Here is a 16070-nt window from a genome sequence, read left to right on the forward strand (position 1 = left end):
CACAGACATATCAATATCTTTGAACTATTACTATTGGTAATATTTCCATCAAGTCCCCTTTCCACTGAGACCTGTCCTCTCCAACAGTGGGGGTGAGAATACACATGGTCATATTTGTAACTTAATTTGGACCCGGACTCTTGCCCCAACTGACTGGATTAAAGAGAATACCTGACTGAAGCTGAGCCAATTAGATTTTCTCTTTCAGGAATATAAAAGGTATGTCACTGGTGGCTCTGGAGCTGGGGAAGCCATTCCTACCATGTGTATAGATAACAGCCATGAGCTTTTGTAGAGCCAGTTTTTTTGTTCAAAACAGGGAACACAGATTCTCAAAGGAATATAACTGACTACTTACCAAATTGATTGTACTTTCTGATCCTAGTCCAACAAATAATGATGATGCCAGCAGCTGCTTTTCTTTCTCCTGTTTAGATTGGGTAAGGACTTGAGATTGATCCTTTTTTGTTATAATTTGATCTACATTCTCCATTATTATATTCTCTTGAGGAACTGGCAGAGCTTCTGTTTCATCACCAGTTTTGCTTTCCTTCTTGGGAAGATAGCCCTCTTTCCCCCACAATTTCTTTATACCTTCCAGCTTCAAGCTATTTGTCCTAAGGAGATTGATAATGAAATCAAGTCAATTTAAATAATTGCTAAATAGTTACCTTCTTGAGGCGTTTTTAAAAACACATCATTGTCATGACCTTTTAGAAACAGCTTTCATATTATATTCTATGTGCCAGAAATAAAACCTAGATCTTTAGATTTTATTTTAGTTATAGCCAACCTCCCTTAACTCTTCAACCAAAAGATTTAAGGCAACAGAACTCTAGACTTAGTTAAAAATTTCATATTATTTAATTTTCATTCAATTCCTTGAATAAGATGTCCAAAAATAGAACTACTGTAAATCAGTTCCTTTCACCTATTGACTTTTCAAAAATATCTTTAATTCTGATGGGTTAAAGATCAGAAATGATGTAAGTTTCATACCTATAATCATTCAGTGAAGGAATTAACACTACATAAATTCACTACATAAAATCCTGTTGAAAAAAAAAAAAAAAAAAATCATTCTAATCTACTCCTATGTGTAAATTTACCTTTAATCCACAAGGTTTTCTCAATGTGAGCACAAGCTACACTTTCAACTATTATAAATGTACATTTATAAAAACGAATGAGGTTTGATCTGTAGAAGAAAACAGTAGTATTTTTGGAAAAAGCATGAAGGTTAGGAGTTTTTTTATATCTGAGATGAAAAAGAAAAAAGTTGTGATTAGAATTAGGACTCACCTACTGTTGTCCCAAAAGCTACAGCTGTGAATCATAAGTGCAGGCTGAAACAGCCAAAGACTGCCTCTATTGTTTTCATATAAGAACCATGTGTCCTTGGCACTGGCTCATTTAAGTATCCCTCTCATGATCCAAAACTGAATTTTTAAAATTTGTACTACAAGATAGGCAGATCGTGAAATGAATCTAAAAGAAGGATTGAGAAATATCTGTACTATTATTCCATTTTAATTTGTTGGAATCATAGTCAGTTTGATTTTCTGTAGTATGCCAGAAACAAAAACAGATCATTATACTTCATACTGAGTGAAGAACTAACGCTATTAAGCACCAACTGGCTAAAATAAAGTCTAATGTTAATAAAGAACGCCCTATAGGGAATTAGTCCATTCCTACTCAATGAATTTTATTGCTGAATGTTCCTTTACAAATATCTTCATTCGTCCCTTTCTTTCAGGTACCAAAAGAGTTTTCTAAAAAGTTAAAAAAAAAACCAAAACTGTTAGTTATCTATCAAACCTCTTAGAAGAAAACTGGTTGATCTTGTGTGAGCAGACAAAAAAGTCATCAGGGGAACCCTTAATGTGACCCCAGCATTTCTAGGATGCTCAACAGCAACAACTCAAAAGGATTCATGAATACCCACAGCAGGATTACAGTGTTTTTTGTAACCCTGTTTACCAAAACATATCCTTTAATTATTGGGGGGGGGGGGAATAAAAAAGAGCAACTCCCCAAATGATTCAAATATTAGTTTAACTAAAAAAAGGTAGGTGTGGTAGACCCTGGGATGTTCCATCCAGATCCCCCTTCAATGAAGGACTTTGTTGGCACAGCTGTTAGGAGCATAGCACCCTTAGGGATTTGCCTCAGTTGCAGAGAGTCACCTCAACTGCAGATCATGCCCTTTTCCAGGGCAGCCCATATCCAATAATTGATGAACAGAAGTATAGAGTCCTGGCCACCCGTTTTAGCCCAACTCAGGAGAGCTCAGATGGGCCATTCTAGCTTCAGAGCTTCCTATGCGGTCAGCAGACACTGTTGTTGGCACTGCATTGCTTCTTAACTTCTTCCTCTGCCCAAACCCTCTTCTTTTCCCTTCCTTCCACAGTTGTTGATGCCAAGGGCACTCCTTAATATTCTGCATGCTAAATTCCACCTTGGAATGCACTTCCCAGGGAATTCAACCCACAATAACAGGCAAAAATGAGAAGGGGAGGAAAAAGGAGCCTGCATATATGCCTATTATCAACATAAATTTTCACTGTCATGCATTACATACAGAAAGTCTAAAAAGGAGGTAGATAAATAAGAGAGCAGCATAAAGCCATTTCATACACAAAATATGCCTCTTTATGATATGAAACATACCGTAAAAAAATTTTTAAACATAAGTCATCTTTGCCTGGATTTTGACAATAATAATATAATTAATGGTTTTATATGGTATACCTTTGTGCTGTTTTTAATCAGACCATTCAAACACAGATGTAGATTATGGCCAAGCAACCTTCAAAAGATTAGGAATGTACTTTGAGCTCTAGAAATTCCCATTTGCGGTAGGGTGCTGCTCCGTAATAGGGCTTAAGGTAAGAAATGCTAAATTGGGCTTGCCCCACTTTATTCTCAGCTTGCCAGAGACTGCAGAAGAATGATCATCTCCTCTCTAAAGCTGATTCACCTTGCCAATTACCACTTAGGTTCCTAATCTGAAATAATGTGTGAGCTGTGGTCCTCTTTGGAAAGAAATTTTAAATTCATCCCTCATGTTGCATTTCATGATAATACAGCATATGTATAATTCCTGAGCAGCTTTGCCAAATGTCATTTCTCTGAGGGTAGTACATGTACACATACAGGGTTTACAAGGCCCTGTCAAGTCCGCCAGATCCTAGTTCAATACTAAAAAAGCAGATGCCATCATCTGTTGTGCAGGCAAAAGGGACTACGTTTCCTCCCTGGGTTTGGAGGGTTTCTGTCTCTCCTTCCCTTGCCCCTCTATTCCCTGTTTGAGGCACTTAATTGCTATCACCACCACCATCACATGCTCACAAACCGTATCTGCTCCCCATGCTTATAATACTGAAATTAAATGTCTGGGAAAGAAAAGGGTGTCAACAGAGCAGGAAAAAAAAGGCTAAGAGAGAGATTTTGAACTTATGCCATTTCAATTAGCATATCATTCTACATTCCTCATAATCTATGTGTCATTCTTCTGATAAATACTTCTTATAACCATATCACTGGAAGACTGACAAATGCAAAGACGAACATAAAATAAGGTTACTGAGTCTGTTCAAATGTCATCTTTCAAAGTTGTCACCTTTGAGATTTTATCATTTATTCTAACAATGTTGTCATTACCCAAAACATTTTTGAACTCTTAGAAGAAGCTCCTTCACAAACAAGAAAGCCATTTTCATTACTTTATGTCACACTGGTATACTGACCAAAGTTATCCAGCTTGACTACTAATTTTATGTAGTCAATTCAGCTTTTGGATAATAACAATAATGATAGCAATGACAATTATTAATTTTAGTAGCTACCATTTATTGATCATTTATTACGTACTGGGTTGTATGAGGCACTTTACATACATTATCTCATTTTATTAACTTAATCATATTTCTAGTAATTTATTCATATTTCCAAAATCAAAATTTACCTAAAAAGGATGAAGATTTGACTCTATGTTAAGACATTTAGACAAATGTATCACCAGTTTTCAAGGTGGCTGGAAAGAAGCTCTGAAAGCATTCTGAGCAAAGCACACAGCTTTCTCAAGTGAAGTCATCATCTTTATGTTCATCTATATATTCGTCAATCTTCCAATGAGATGGTTATAAGAAGTAGATTATGAGAATGCAGAATGATATGAACAGTCACCTCACCTGGGTATATGAGTTCTGATACACTTCTTTAAAAATATATGTGTGTGTGTATGCATGATATGTAGTAATAACACACACATCATTACTATGTGTAAAGCTTGTATACATTCTATACTGTCTTGGAAGTAAGCAAGCTCTCTTAAAGTACAAGGACAGGCTATACACTATCAATACCCTGACAGCAATAAATAGAAACAGCTGAAACAACAACCCATGCAGAATTTAGCTTTCAGGAATCCTTCAACATGTAAAGACATTTAAACACTCCCATGTTCTCAATTTTAATAAGAAAGGAACTTACTCTTTTAGCCCGGTATCTGTACTATTCCCAGATATATCTGAACCAAGAGAAATGCCAGCAGGAGACTGTCGTCCAGAGAAGCCAGATGAAGAAAAGGAGAGTCCATATGGTTCAAAACTGAGAACTAGAATTTTAAAACAACAACAGAGGTTCATATTTAAAACAAAGCAAAAATTATGAAAAAAAAGCAAAAAATAAAATAATTGAAGACTAGAATCCAGTGACAATTTTTAAACTGGAAGGGACTTTGGAAATGATCTAATCAAACATTTATAGCAATAATAATAAAGCAGCTATGATTTATTAAATCTCTACTACAGTCTTCATACAATTAGTTAATCAAAGACAGTCTTTCATTTTTATCTTTTTACCACCCTTAAAAGCTAAAAAAGAATTCAATTAGGAAAGACAACTGATAAACCAGGTCTACTGCAAAGTTGCTGCTCTCATGCAAAAATGTTTAATGAACTATGAATGAAGAGCTGACCATGTTTCTGTTTAACAAAATGCTCTTAGGCACATTCCTGTACCAACTGGACTGATGGAGCCCTCAATGTGAAATCCCCCTTACAGACAAAGAACAAGGTTTACCCAGGTTCAGATTCCTTTGCTTTGGTTTACCCAGCAAGTAAACAAGGTAAACAACGTTTACCCAGGTTCAGATTCCTTTCCTTTCCTTTGTACACATTTTGTGTACAACTTCTGGGAGGAATCCTCCTGGAAGAAAAAACTTCCTCTCTTCCTTCCTCTTTTATGTTCATAAAAAACCATCATCAATACTAGGCTGCCTACTTCCGGATTTCTTTAATGGGAAAGAGCAATAACCCTCTGCCTTGTATAAAGCCCTGCTTTCTCTGTTTTCTAATATGCTATTTAGCTAAACTTAATCCTAACTGGCACATTATCTCTTTGGACTGTCTGGATTATAATACAAAGGACCTTCTTAAATTATAAGAAGTATCTTAGAAAATAAAATATGAACTTCTGTAATTATTATCCTTATTTTACAAATGAGGAATCTGTGGCAAAGAGCTTGCCAAGAAGTCACCGAAGAGTACAAAGACAAGAAATGAAAGAGGCAAATGAGAAATCAGATACTCTGGTTCCAGGACTGCACTCTCAACCATTATATTACACTGTCTCCTTCAAAGGAAACAGCACCTAATCCAAAGAGTACTAAATAAATTAGCTTGTTTGTTAGCTAAATGAATGATATAAAAGAGGAATGACTGTTCACTATAAAAAAAAATGGGCTAATTAATAATCAGGAGAACCAGTTCTTGATGTAGGTTGGGTGTTAACTAGGTTATGAACTAGATCTTGATTTCTTTGTAAAGTGAAGGGTTTGGACTAGGTCAGCAATTTCCAAGTGCTGATTTGATAACTAGGAACAAGCTGACGTCACAGAATCTCTCACATATCTTTTTATACACACAACCAGGCTTTCAGAGATATAGTTACAGAAGGTATAAGAGTAGGTCTCAAAAATCTGTATCATTTTTTTAAAACTCTCTATGTGAGTCTGATTCTAAATCATGTTTGGAAACCACCTGTCTAAATCTAAGGTCCTTTTCAGATAGAATATCCTCTCATTTTAAGCTTTCCAATCATCTGGTTTAACCTTCTATCCCATATTGGTCTCTTTTAAATAGCATCTGTGACAGTCAGTCATCCAGCCTCTGCACTGACACTTCCAGGAACAGTGAAGAGCTCAAGAAATGTTTTAAGAGTTTAAGGCAAAAAGCAAGTAAAGATAAAAAGTTTAAGCAAAGAGCAGAAAGAATTCAAAATTAAAGAGTTTGAAAATAGAGGAAAAAAAGACTAGACATGGAAGAGGACAATACCTGGAGAATAGTCAGATAAAATTCCAATCCTGAGACAAAAAAATTAAAGACTGTCATCTAAGAAAGGCCGAGAAAGGTTCAACATAGAGAAAGAAGTTCAAACCACATTATTTTCATTCTTAAGTGAAAATTTGCCAAGATCCTTACAGAGAGGAATGACTAGAAGGGACAAAATTGGAGATAGTTAACTAGATGAACAAGAGCTCATGTGCAAATTGGGAAGCAGGAAGAGACTAATGGTATGCAGAAAGAGTGAGGAGAAGGAAGAAGATGGCTGAATTGCAACTTAATGAATATGTAGAAGTTAACCAGATGAAGAATGAGGAAAAAGGGCAATTCATACAGAAAAGAAAGCATGAGCTGGAAGCAGAGAGAGTCCTTGAGAGTCAGCGGAGTTACTAAAAGTAATCCAGATGAGAGATAAAAATATAAACTATCCTGGACATAAGTGAGTAATTCAATATTTAACGTGTTTGTATCCTTTGTGACTTTAGAGGCTTTGATTATATGCACACTCCTTCTTTATCTTACCTTGTATTGCAGTTCTTTTATTTTTTTATTTATTTTTTCTATTTTAATTTCGTTTTTTTTTAACATCTTTATTGGAGTATAACTGCTTTAAAATGGTGTGTTAGCTTCCACTTTATAACAAAGTGAATCAGCTATACATATACATATATCCCCATATCCCCTTCATCTTGCGTCTCCCTCCCATCCTCCCTATCCCACCCATCTAGGTGGTCACAAAGCACCGAGCTGATCTCCCTGTATTATGCAGATGCTTCCCACTAGCTATCTATTTTACATTTGGTAGTGTATATATGTCCATGCCACTCTCTCACTTCGTCCCAGCTTACCCTTCCCCCTCCTCGTGTCCTCAAGTCCATCCTCTATGTCTGTGTCTTTATTCCTGTCCTCCCCCTAAGTTCTTCAGAACCATTTTTTCTTTTTTTTTTTTAAGATTACATATATATGTGTTAGCATACGGTATTTGTTTTTCTCTTTCTGAATTACTGCACTCTGTATGACAGACTCTAGGTCCATCCACTTCACTACAAATAACTCAATTTCATTTCTTTTTATGGCTCAGTAATACTCCACTGTATATATGTGCCACACCTTCTTCATCCATTCATCTGTCGACAGACACTTTGGTTGCTTCCATGCCCTGGCTATTGTAAACAGAGCTGCAATGAACATTGTGATACATGACTCTTTTTGAATTATTGTTTTCTCAGGGTATATGTCCCGAAGTGGGATTGCTGGGTCATATGGTAATTCTATTTTTAGTTTTTTAAGGAACCTCCATACTGTTCTCCATAGTGGTTGTATCAATTTACATTCCCACCAACAGTGCAAGAGGGTTCCCTTTTCTCCACACCCTCTCCAGCATTTACTGTTTCTAGATTTTTTGAGGATGGCCATTCTGACCGGTGTGAGATGATATCTCATTGTAGTTTTGATTTGCATTTCTCTAATGATTAATGATGTTGAGCATTCTTTCATGTGTTTGTTGGCAATCTGTATATCTTCTTTGGAGAAATGTCTATTTAGGTCTTCTGCCCATTTTTGGATTGGGTTGTTTGTTTTTTTGTTATTGAGGTGCATGAGCTGCTTGTAAATTTTGGAGATTAATTCTTTGTCAGTTGCTTCATTGGCAAATATTTTCTCCCATTCTGAGGGTTGTCTTTTGGTCTTGTTTATGGTTTCCTTTGCTGTGCAAAACCTTTTAAGTTTCATTAGGTCCCATTTGTTTATTTTTGTTTTTATTTCCATTTCTCTAGGAGGTGGGTCAAAAAGGATCTTGCTGTGATTTATGTCAAAGAGTGTTCTGCCTATGTTTTCCTCTAAGAGTTTGATAGTGTCTGGCCTTACATTTAGGTCTTTAATCCATTTTGAGTTTATTTTTGTGTATGGTGTTAGGGAGTGTTCTAATTTCATACTTTTACATGTACCTGTCCAGTTTTCCCAGCACCACTTATTGAAGAGGCTGTCTTTTCTCCACTGTATATGCTTGCCTCCTTTATCAAAGATAAGGTGACCATGTGTGCGTGGGTTTATCTCTGGGCTTTCTATCCTGTTCCATTGATCTATGTTTCTGTTTTTGTGCCAGTACCATACTGTCTTGATTACTGTAGCTTTGTAGTATAGTCTGAAGTCAGGGAGCCTGATTCCTCCAGCTCCATTTTTCGTTCTCAAGATTGCTTTGGCTATTTGGGGTCTTTTGTGTTTCCATACAAATTGTGAAATTTTTTGTTCTACTTCTGTGAAAAATGCCAGTGGTAGTTTGATAGGGATTGCATTGAATCTGTAGATTGCTTTGGGTAGTAGTCATTTTCACAATGTTGATTCTTCCAATCCAAGAACATGGTATATCTCTCCAACTATTTGTATCATCTTTAAGTTCTTTCATCAGTGTCTTATAATTTTCTGCATACAGGTCTTTTGTCTCCTTAGGTAGGTTTATTCCTAGATATTTTATTCTTTTTGTTGCAATGGTAAATGGGAGTGTTTTCTTAATTTCACTTTCAGATTTTTCATCATTAGTATATAGGAATGCAAGGGATTTCTGTGCATTAATTTTGTATCCTGCTACTTTACCAAATTCATTGATTAGCTCTAGTAGTTTTCTGGTAGCATCTTTAGGATTCTCTATGTATAGTATCATGTCATCTGCAAACAGTGACAGTTTTACTTCTTCTCTTCCAATTTGGATTCCTTTTATTTCTTTTTCTTCTCTGATTGCTGTGGCTAAAACTTCCAAAACTATATTGCATAATAGTGGTGAGAATGGGCAACCTTGTCTTATTCCTGATCTTAGCGGAAATGGTTTCAGTTTTTCACCATTGAGGACAATGTTGGCTGTGGGTTTGTCATATATGGCCTTTATTATGTTGAGGAAAGTTCCCTCTATGCCTATTTTCTGCAGGGCTTTTATCATAAATGGGTGTTGAATTTGTCGAAAGCTTTCTCTGCATCTATTGAGATGACCATATGGTTTTTCTCCTTCAATTTGTTAATATGGTGTATCACGTTGATTGATTTGCATATATTGAAGAATCCTTGCATTCCTGGAATAAACCCCAGTTGATCATGGTGTATGATCCTTTTAATGTGCTGTTGGATTCTGTTTGCTAGTATTTTTTTGAGGATTTTTGCATCTATGTTCACCAGTGATACTGGCCTATAGTTTTCTTTCTTTGTGACATCTTTGTCTGGTTTTGGTATCAGGGTGATGGTGGCCTCGTAGAATGAGTTGGGGAGTGTTCCTCCCTCTGCAATATTTTGGAAGAGTTTGAGAAGGATAGGTGTTAGCTCTTCTCTAATTGTTTGACAGAGTTCACCTGTGAAGCCATCTGGTCCTGGGCTTTTGTTTCTTGGAAGATTTTTAATCACAGTTTCAATTTCAGTGCTTGTGACTGGTCTGTTCATATTTTCTATTTCTTCCTGGTTCAGTCTTGGCAGGTTGTGCATTTCCAAGAATTTGTCCATTTCTTCCAGGTTGTCCAGTTTATTGGCATATAGTTGCTTGTAGTAATCTCTCATGGTCATTTGTACTTCTGCAGTGTCAGTTGTTACTTCTCCTTTTTCATTTCTAATTCTATTGATTTGAGTCTTCTCCCTTTTTTTCTTGATAAGTCTGGCTAATGGTTTATCAATTTTGTTTATCTTCTCAAAGAACCAGCTTTTAGTTTTATTGATCTTTGCTATTGTCTCCTTCATTTCTTTTTCATTTATTTCTGATCTGATCTTTATGATTTCTTTCCTTCTGCTAGCTTTGGGTTTTTTTTGTTCTTCTTTCTCTAATTGCTTTAGGTGCAAGGTTAGGTTGTTTATTTGAGATGTTTCCTGTTTCCTGAGGTAGGCTTGTATTGCTATAAACTTCCCTCTTACAACTGCTTTTGCTGCATCCCAAAGGTTTTGGGTCGTCATATCTCCATTGTCATTTGTTTCTAGGTATTTTTTGATTTCCCCTTTGATTTCTTCAGTGATCACTTCGTTATTAAGTAGTGTATTGTGTAGCCTCCATGTGTTTGTATTTTTTACAGATCTTTTCCTGTAATTGATATCTAGTCTTATAGTGTTGTGGTCGGAAAAGATACTTGATACGATTTCAATTTTCTTAAAGTTACCAAGGCTTGATTTGTGACCCAAGATATGATCTATCCTGGAGAATGTTCCATGAGCACTTGAGAAAAATGGGTATTCTGTTGTTTTTGGGTGGAATGTCCTATAAATATCAATTACGTCCATCTTGTTTAATGTATCATTTAAAGCTTGTGTTTCCTTATTTATTTTCATTTTGGATGATCTGTCCATTGGTGAAAGTGGGGTGTTAAAGTCCCCTACTATGATTGTGTTACTGTCGATTTCCCCTTTTAGGGTTGTTAGTATTTGCCTTATGTATTGAGGTGTTCCTATGTTGGGTGCATAAATATTTACAATTGTTATATCTTCTTCTTGGGTTGATCCCTTGATCATTATGTAGTGTCCTTCTCTGTCTCTTGTAATAGTCTTTATTTTAGAGTCTATTTTGTCTGATATGAGAATTGCTACTCCAGCTTTCTTTTGATTTCCATTTGCATGAAATATCTTTTTTCCATCCCCTCACTTTCAGTCTGTATGTGCCCCTAGGTCTGAAGTGGGTCTCTTGTAGACAGCATATATATGGGTCTTGTTTCTGTATCCATTCAGCCAGTCTATGTCTTTTGGTTGGAGCATTTAATCCATTTACATTTAAGGTAGTTATCAATATGTATGTTCCTATTACCATTTTCTTCATTGTTTTGTGTTTGTTATTGTAGGTCTTTTCCTTCTCTTGTGTTTCCTGCCTAGAGAAGTTCCTTTGGCATTTGTTGTAAAGCTGGTTTGGTGGTGCTGAATTCTCTTAGCTTTTGCTTGTCTGTAAAGGTTTTAATTTCTCTGTCGAATCTGAATGAGATCCTTGCTGGGTAGAGTAATCTTGGTTGTAAGTTTTTCCCTTTCATCACTTTAATATGTCCTGCCACTCCCTTCTGGCTTGCAGAGTTTCTGCTGAAAGATCAGCTGTCAACCTTATGGGGATTCCATTGTATCTTATTTGTCATTTTTCCCTTGCTGCTTTTAATAGTTTTTCTTTGTATTTAATTTTTGATAGTTTGATTAATATATGTCTTGGCATGTTTCTCCTTGGATTTATCCTGTATGGGACTCTCTGTGCTTCCTGGACTTGATTAACTATTTCCTTTCCCATATTAGGAAAGTTTTCAACTATAATCTCTTCAAGTATTTCTCAGTCCCTTTCTTTTTCTCTTCTTCTTCTGGGACCCCTATAATTTGAATGTTGGCGTGTTTTACGTTGTCCCAGAGGTCTCTGAGTCTGTCCTCATCATTTCTTTTCATTCTTTTTTCTTTATTCTGCTCTGCGGTAGTTATTTCCACTATTTTATCTTCCAGGTCACTTACCCGTTATTCTGCCTCAGTTTTTCTGCTATTGATTCCTTCTAGGGAATTTTTAATTTCATTTATTGTGTTGTTCATCATTGCCTGTTTACTCTTTAGTTCTTCTAGGTCCTTGTTAAAAGTTTCTTGCATTTTCTCCATTCTATTTCCAAGATTTTGGATCATCTTTACTATCATTATTCTGAATTGTTTTTCAGGTAGACTGCCTATTTCCTCTTCATTTGTTTGGTCTGGTGGGTTTTTACCTTGCTCCTTCATCTGCTGTGTGTTTCTCTTTCTTCTCATTTTGCCTAACTTACTATGTTTGGGGTCTCCTTTTCGCAGGCTGCAGGTTCATAGTTCCCATTGTTTTTGATGTCTGCCCCCAGTGGCTAAGGGTGGTTCAGTGGGTTGTGTAGGCTTCCTGGTGGAGGGGACTGGTGCCTGTGTTCTGGTGGATGAGGCTGGATCTTGTCTTTCTGGTGGGCAGGACCGCGTTCGGTGGTGTGTTTTGGGATGTGTGTGACCTTATTATGATTTTGGACAGCCTCTCTGCTAATTGTGTTCCTGTCTTGCTAGTTGTTTGGCATAGGGTGTCCAGCACTGTAGCTTGCTGGTTGTTGAGTGGAGCTGGGTCTTAGTGTTGAGATGGAGCTCTCTGGCAGAGCTTTCACCATTTGATATTACATGGAGCTGGGAGGTCTCTGGTGGACCAATGTCCTCAACTTGGCTCTCCTACCTCAGAGGCACAGGCCTGATACCCAGCTGGAGCGTCAAGACCCTATCAGCCACATGGCTCAGAAGAAAAGGGAGAAAAAGAGAAAGAAAGAAACAAATAACAATAATAAAATAAAGTTATTAAAATAAAAACTAAAAAAAAATTATTAAAAATTTTTAAAAAATTAAAAAAAAAAAAAAAGAAAAGACAGAAAGAAAGAAAGAAGAGAGCAACCAAACCAAAACACAAATCCACCAATGGTAACAAGCACTAAAAACTATACTAAAAAAAACGACAGACAGAACCCTAGGACAAATGGTAAAAGCAAAGCTATACAGACAAAATCACACAAAGAAGCATACACATACATACTCACAAAAAGAGAAAAAGGAAAAAAATATATATATCTTTTGGGAAGTCTGAGGACTTCTGCCAGCGTTCAGTAGGTGTTCTGTAGGAGCTGTTCCACGTGTAGATATATTTCTGATGTATCTGTGGGGAGGAAGGTGATCTCCATGTCTTACTCCTCCTCCATCTTGAAGTTCTCTGCAGTTCTTTTATACCTTGATCATTTCGCTATACCTCTCTGACCATCCCCAGCTGTTATTAATTTTATTTTTTGAGAGACTAACAGTCTAAACTTGATGTGGTTTTCAAAAATCCATAGTTCTGTAGACAGAAGATTATCCTGCTACTTCCCCTTATTATCTCTGGTTTTATCTAACATTGGGGCTACAACATATTCAAATAACGTTTTAACAGAATAATCCACACTGATTCCTCAATGCTTTTCTTTGGTAGGAACTGGTAATAAAAGTTTGTTCCCCACTATCCCACCTATGTTTGCTAATTCTCATTATCTTACAATATTTTCCTGAAGTTTATTGTTATGAACTTGGCATTTTTCTACCCAAGAGAGCTAAGTACCGTATCCTTCATAAAAGTGACATTTGACTACTACTCTTCAAATGATTTATAAAAATCTCAAACAATATCAGTATCAGAACCGATTGCCAATTGAAGGATTCTAGAATTAACAACTTGTTGGGCAGAAAATACCTATTTTTCCCCCACTCTTTACTTTCTGTCATAGCCACAATTATAAGATACATGATTTTATAACTTATTCTTCAAGTATATAGCATAAGCACTTGCTATGTCCTGTCTTGTAACTGATTTCCTTTTCCATGATATAAAAGACAGTTTAGGCTCATGAAATTTCAATTTTCCTTTAGAGAACTTTTGAAAAATAGGTTTGGGAGGAGAGGGGAAGAGCTTAATTTGACAGTTTAACCCCATTTATAATGATGATTCCATGATCAAAAATGTACTTGGCAAATGAATATACTAGCTTGGGGAGTTTCAGGGCTATTATATTTGCATCAGCCACTTAACTTATTTTAAGAAAGAAGAAAGGCAGTGCCAGAAATTAGGCTCCTTGTCCTACCCCCTCTTGCCTACCCTAGCCTTGAATTGCAGTAATAAGAGCAACTGATGGGGAATTCCCTGGTGGTCCAATGGTTAGGGCTCTGTGCTTTCACTGCAGGGACATCCCTGGTCGGGGAACTAAGATCCCGCATGCTACACAGCACAGCCAAAAAAAAAAAAAAGAGCAACTGATGGCCCCCAGACATTTGAAAATAAGGAAATATGACAACTGGACCATGTCTCCCACTCTGGAACTCCAGATTTTCACTCCATGCCTTGGATGTCATAAGGCCTCTATATGCACTATAGTCAGAGGTTGGGCAACTGTAATTCAAAACTTTATTTCCCCCCACATATTCTATCAATACATGAGGAGTTAAATGGGAAGGAAACTGATTACCCTTTGAAAGAAAATTGTATTTTCTAGGCCTTTAGGTATCATTGTGCTAAATAATGTCAAAAATCTTAAAAGAGCAAATACTTCCACGAAAAAATAACATCAAGCCTATTATTAGTGTTTATACTTTTTGGTTTCATTGTAGGATCAACCATTTAGTTGTACTCATATGCCTAGCGCAGAACCTAAAAAATAATAAGTACTCTACAAAATCATTAAATAATGAATAGGAGAAAAAAAAAGACCTTTCGGCATTGAACTTTTCAGTATTAACATTCTGAATTCCTGTATAGATAATATTTAATGGTCTCCCTTTATTCATATATATATATATATATATATCCCATCCACCATCAAATATCTCAGTGATCTCCTCTTTACTAAAATAATGACAGAAGTCTTTCCCTGACAGCCTACATTTTTTAAATGTAAAGTTATTCTTTTCTTTCTAAGCTGTTCCTAAATTCACTGATCAGATATTTCATTGGAGGAAGCATTTTAACACACTTAAGCTATACAAGATTGTTCAGAATAAAATGAAACTCACTAGTTCATAGAAAGCAGAGTTTTCTTCTGAAGCTCTTCTGCAGATATGCTCACGCTGATATCTGTCAGCCCTTTACACAGTGACCAACATGATAATTCCACCTTCAAGTTCTTTTAAAATTCCAGGATGGCTGCCATATCTTAGGCACTTATGTACATGAAACCTATGGCTTTGGGAACACCTCTAGGCTAACTTTTTTTTCCTGTTTACCCCAAACAAGGTCAGGGTGAACAAGTCACAAGCAGACTTAATGAGAGATAATGAATCTCCTCAGTTATTTACTTACATGACTATAATATCAATTGCATTAAAAAGTGATATCCCTACAATCTAGCTTATTATAAACCCATGAAAAATTACCTTTTTCCTGAGAAAGCTTTTCCTCCTGCCGTTGGTGGTGAGGTTTGTAAGGTGCTGCCCCCTGACTTAGTTCTTCAGCCACAAAACCATCCAGAAAAGATAAGGAAGCATCTACCTATATTAAAGTAAAGCAAAAATTAGGAATTAAAAAAACTTACCCTAAACAGTAGACTGCACATTCACAGAAGTGACTTCAGCCCATATTTCCTAAAAATAATTTTTAAGTGAAAAACAGAACTTCAACCCTAGAATTGCTACTCAACTCTCTTTCTGAAACATCTATAATCAAAACACTCAGCTAAGAATCTAACAATATAAGTCATGTGCACTTGGTATTCATTTCACTGCACTGTAGAATACATTTTTGAGCATCCAAAATGTTAAGGCATCATGTTAGATGCTATAACTGAGACAAAGGAAGACACAAGTCCTGCCTCATGAGACTTGTAATCTACCAGAGGAGAAGACACATACACTATGAACTATAGTGTCTACATTAGTTTCCTGCTGCTGGGGGCTAAAAACAAAGCCCCCAGCAAAGGCTAGTTCCTTCTGGAGGCTCCAGTGGAGAATAGGTTTCTTGTCTCTTCCAGCTCCTAGAGGCTGCCAGCATTCCTCGGCTTGTGGCTATATCACTCCAATCTCTGCTTCTACTGTTATTTGGCCTTCTCCTCTCTGACCTCTTGCCTCACTTTTGTAAGGACCCTTGTGATTATATCATGCCTACTCAGATAATCCAAGATAATCTTCCCATTACAAAATCCTTAACTTAATCAAACCTACGAAGTCCCTTTTACCATAAAGTAACATATGCACAGGTTCCAGGGATTAAGATGTGATTATCTTGGGGAGGCCCAT

The 16070-nt window shown here is 36.5% G+C and overlaps 1 protein-coding gene across 4 annotated transcripts in view; it reads right to left on the reverse strand.

Annotated features, from left to right (window-relative positions):
* AP4E1 (adaptor related protein complex 4 subunit epsilon 1) overlaps positions 1 to 16070 on the reverse strand; it is a 66433-nt gene that overhangs the window by 10860 nt on the left and 39503 nt on the right. For all 4 annotated transcript variants that reach the window (XM_036843163.1, XM_036843161.1, XM_036843164.1 and 1 more), the window contains 3 exons: positions 15213 to 15327; positions 4498 to 4621; positions 359 to 617 (listed from right to left, as the gene is read on the reverse strand). In XM_036843163.1, the coding sequence (XP_036699058.1) occupies positions 359 to 617; positions 4498 to 4621; positions 15213 to 15327 (498 nt within the window). The remainder of the gene's footprint in view (positions 1 to 358; positions 618 to 4497; positions 4622 to 15212; positions 15328 to 16070) is intronic.

This window comes from Balaenoptera musculus, chromosome 2 (assembly GCF_009873245.2).
Source record: "Balaenoptera musculus isolate JJ_BM4_2016_0621 chromosome 2, mBalMus1.pri.v3, whole genome shotgun sequence".
Lineage (NCBI taxonomy): Eukaryota > Metazoa > Chordata > Mammalia > Artiodactyla > Balaenopteridae > Balaenoptera > Balaenoptera musculus.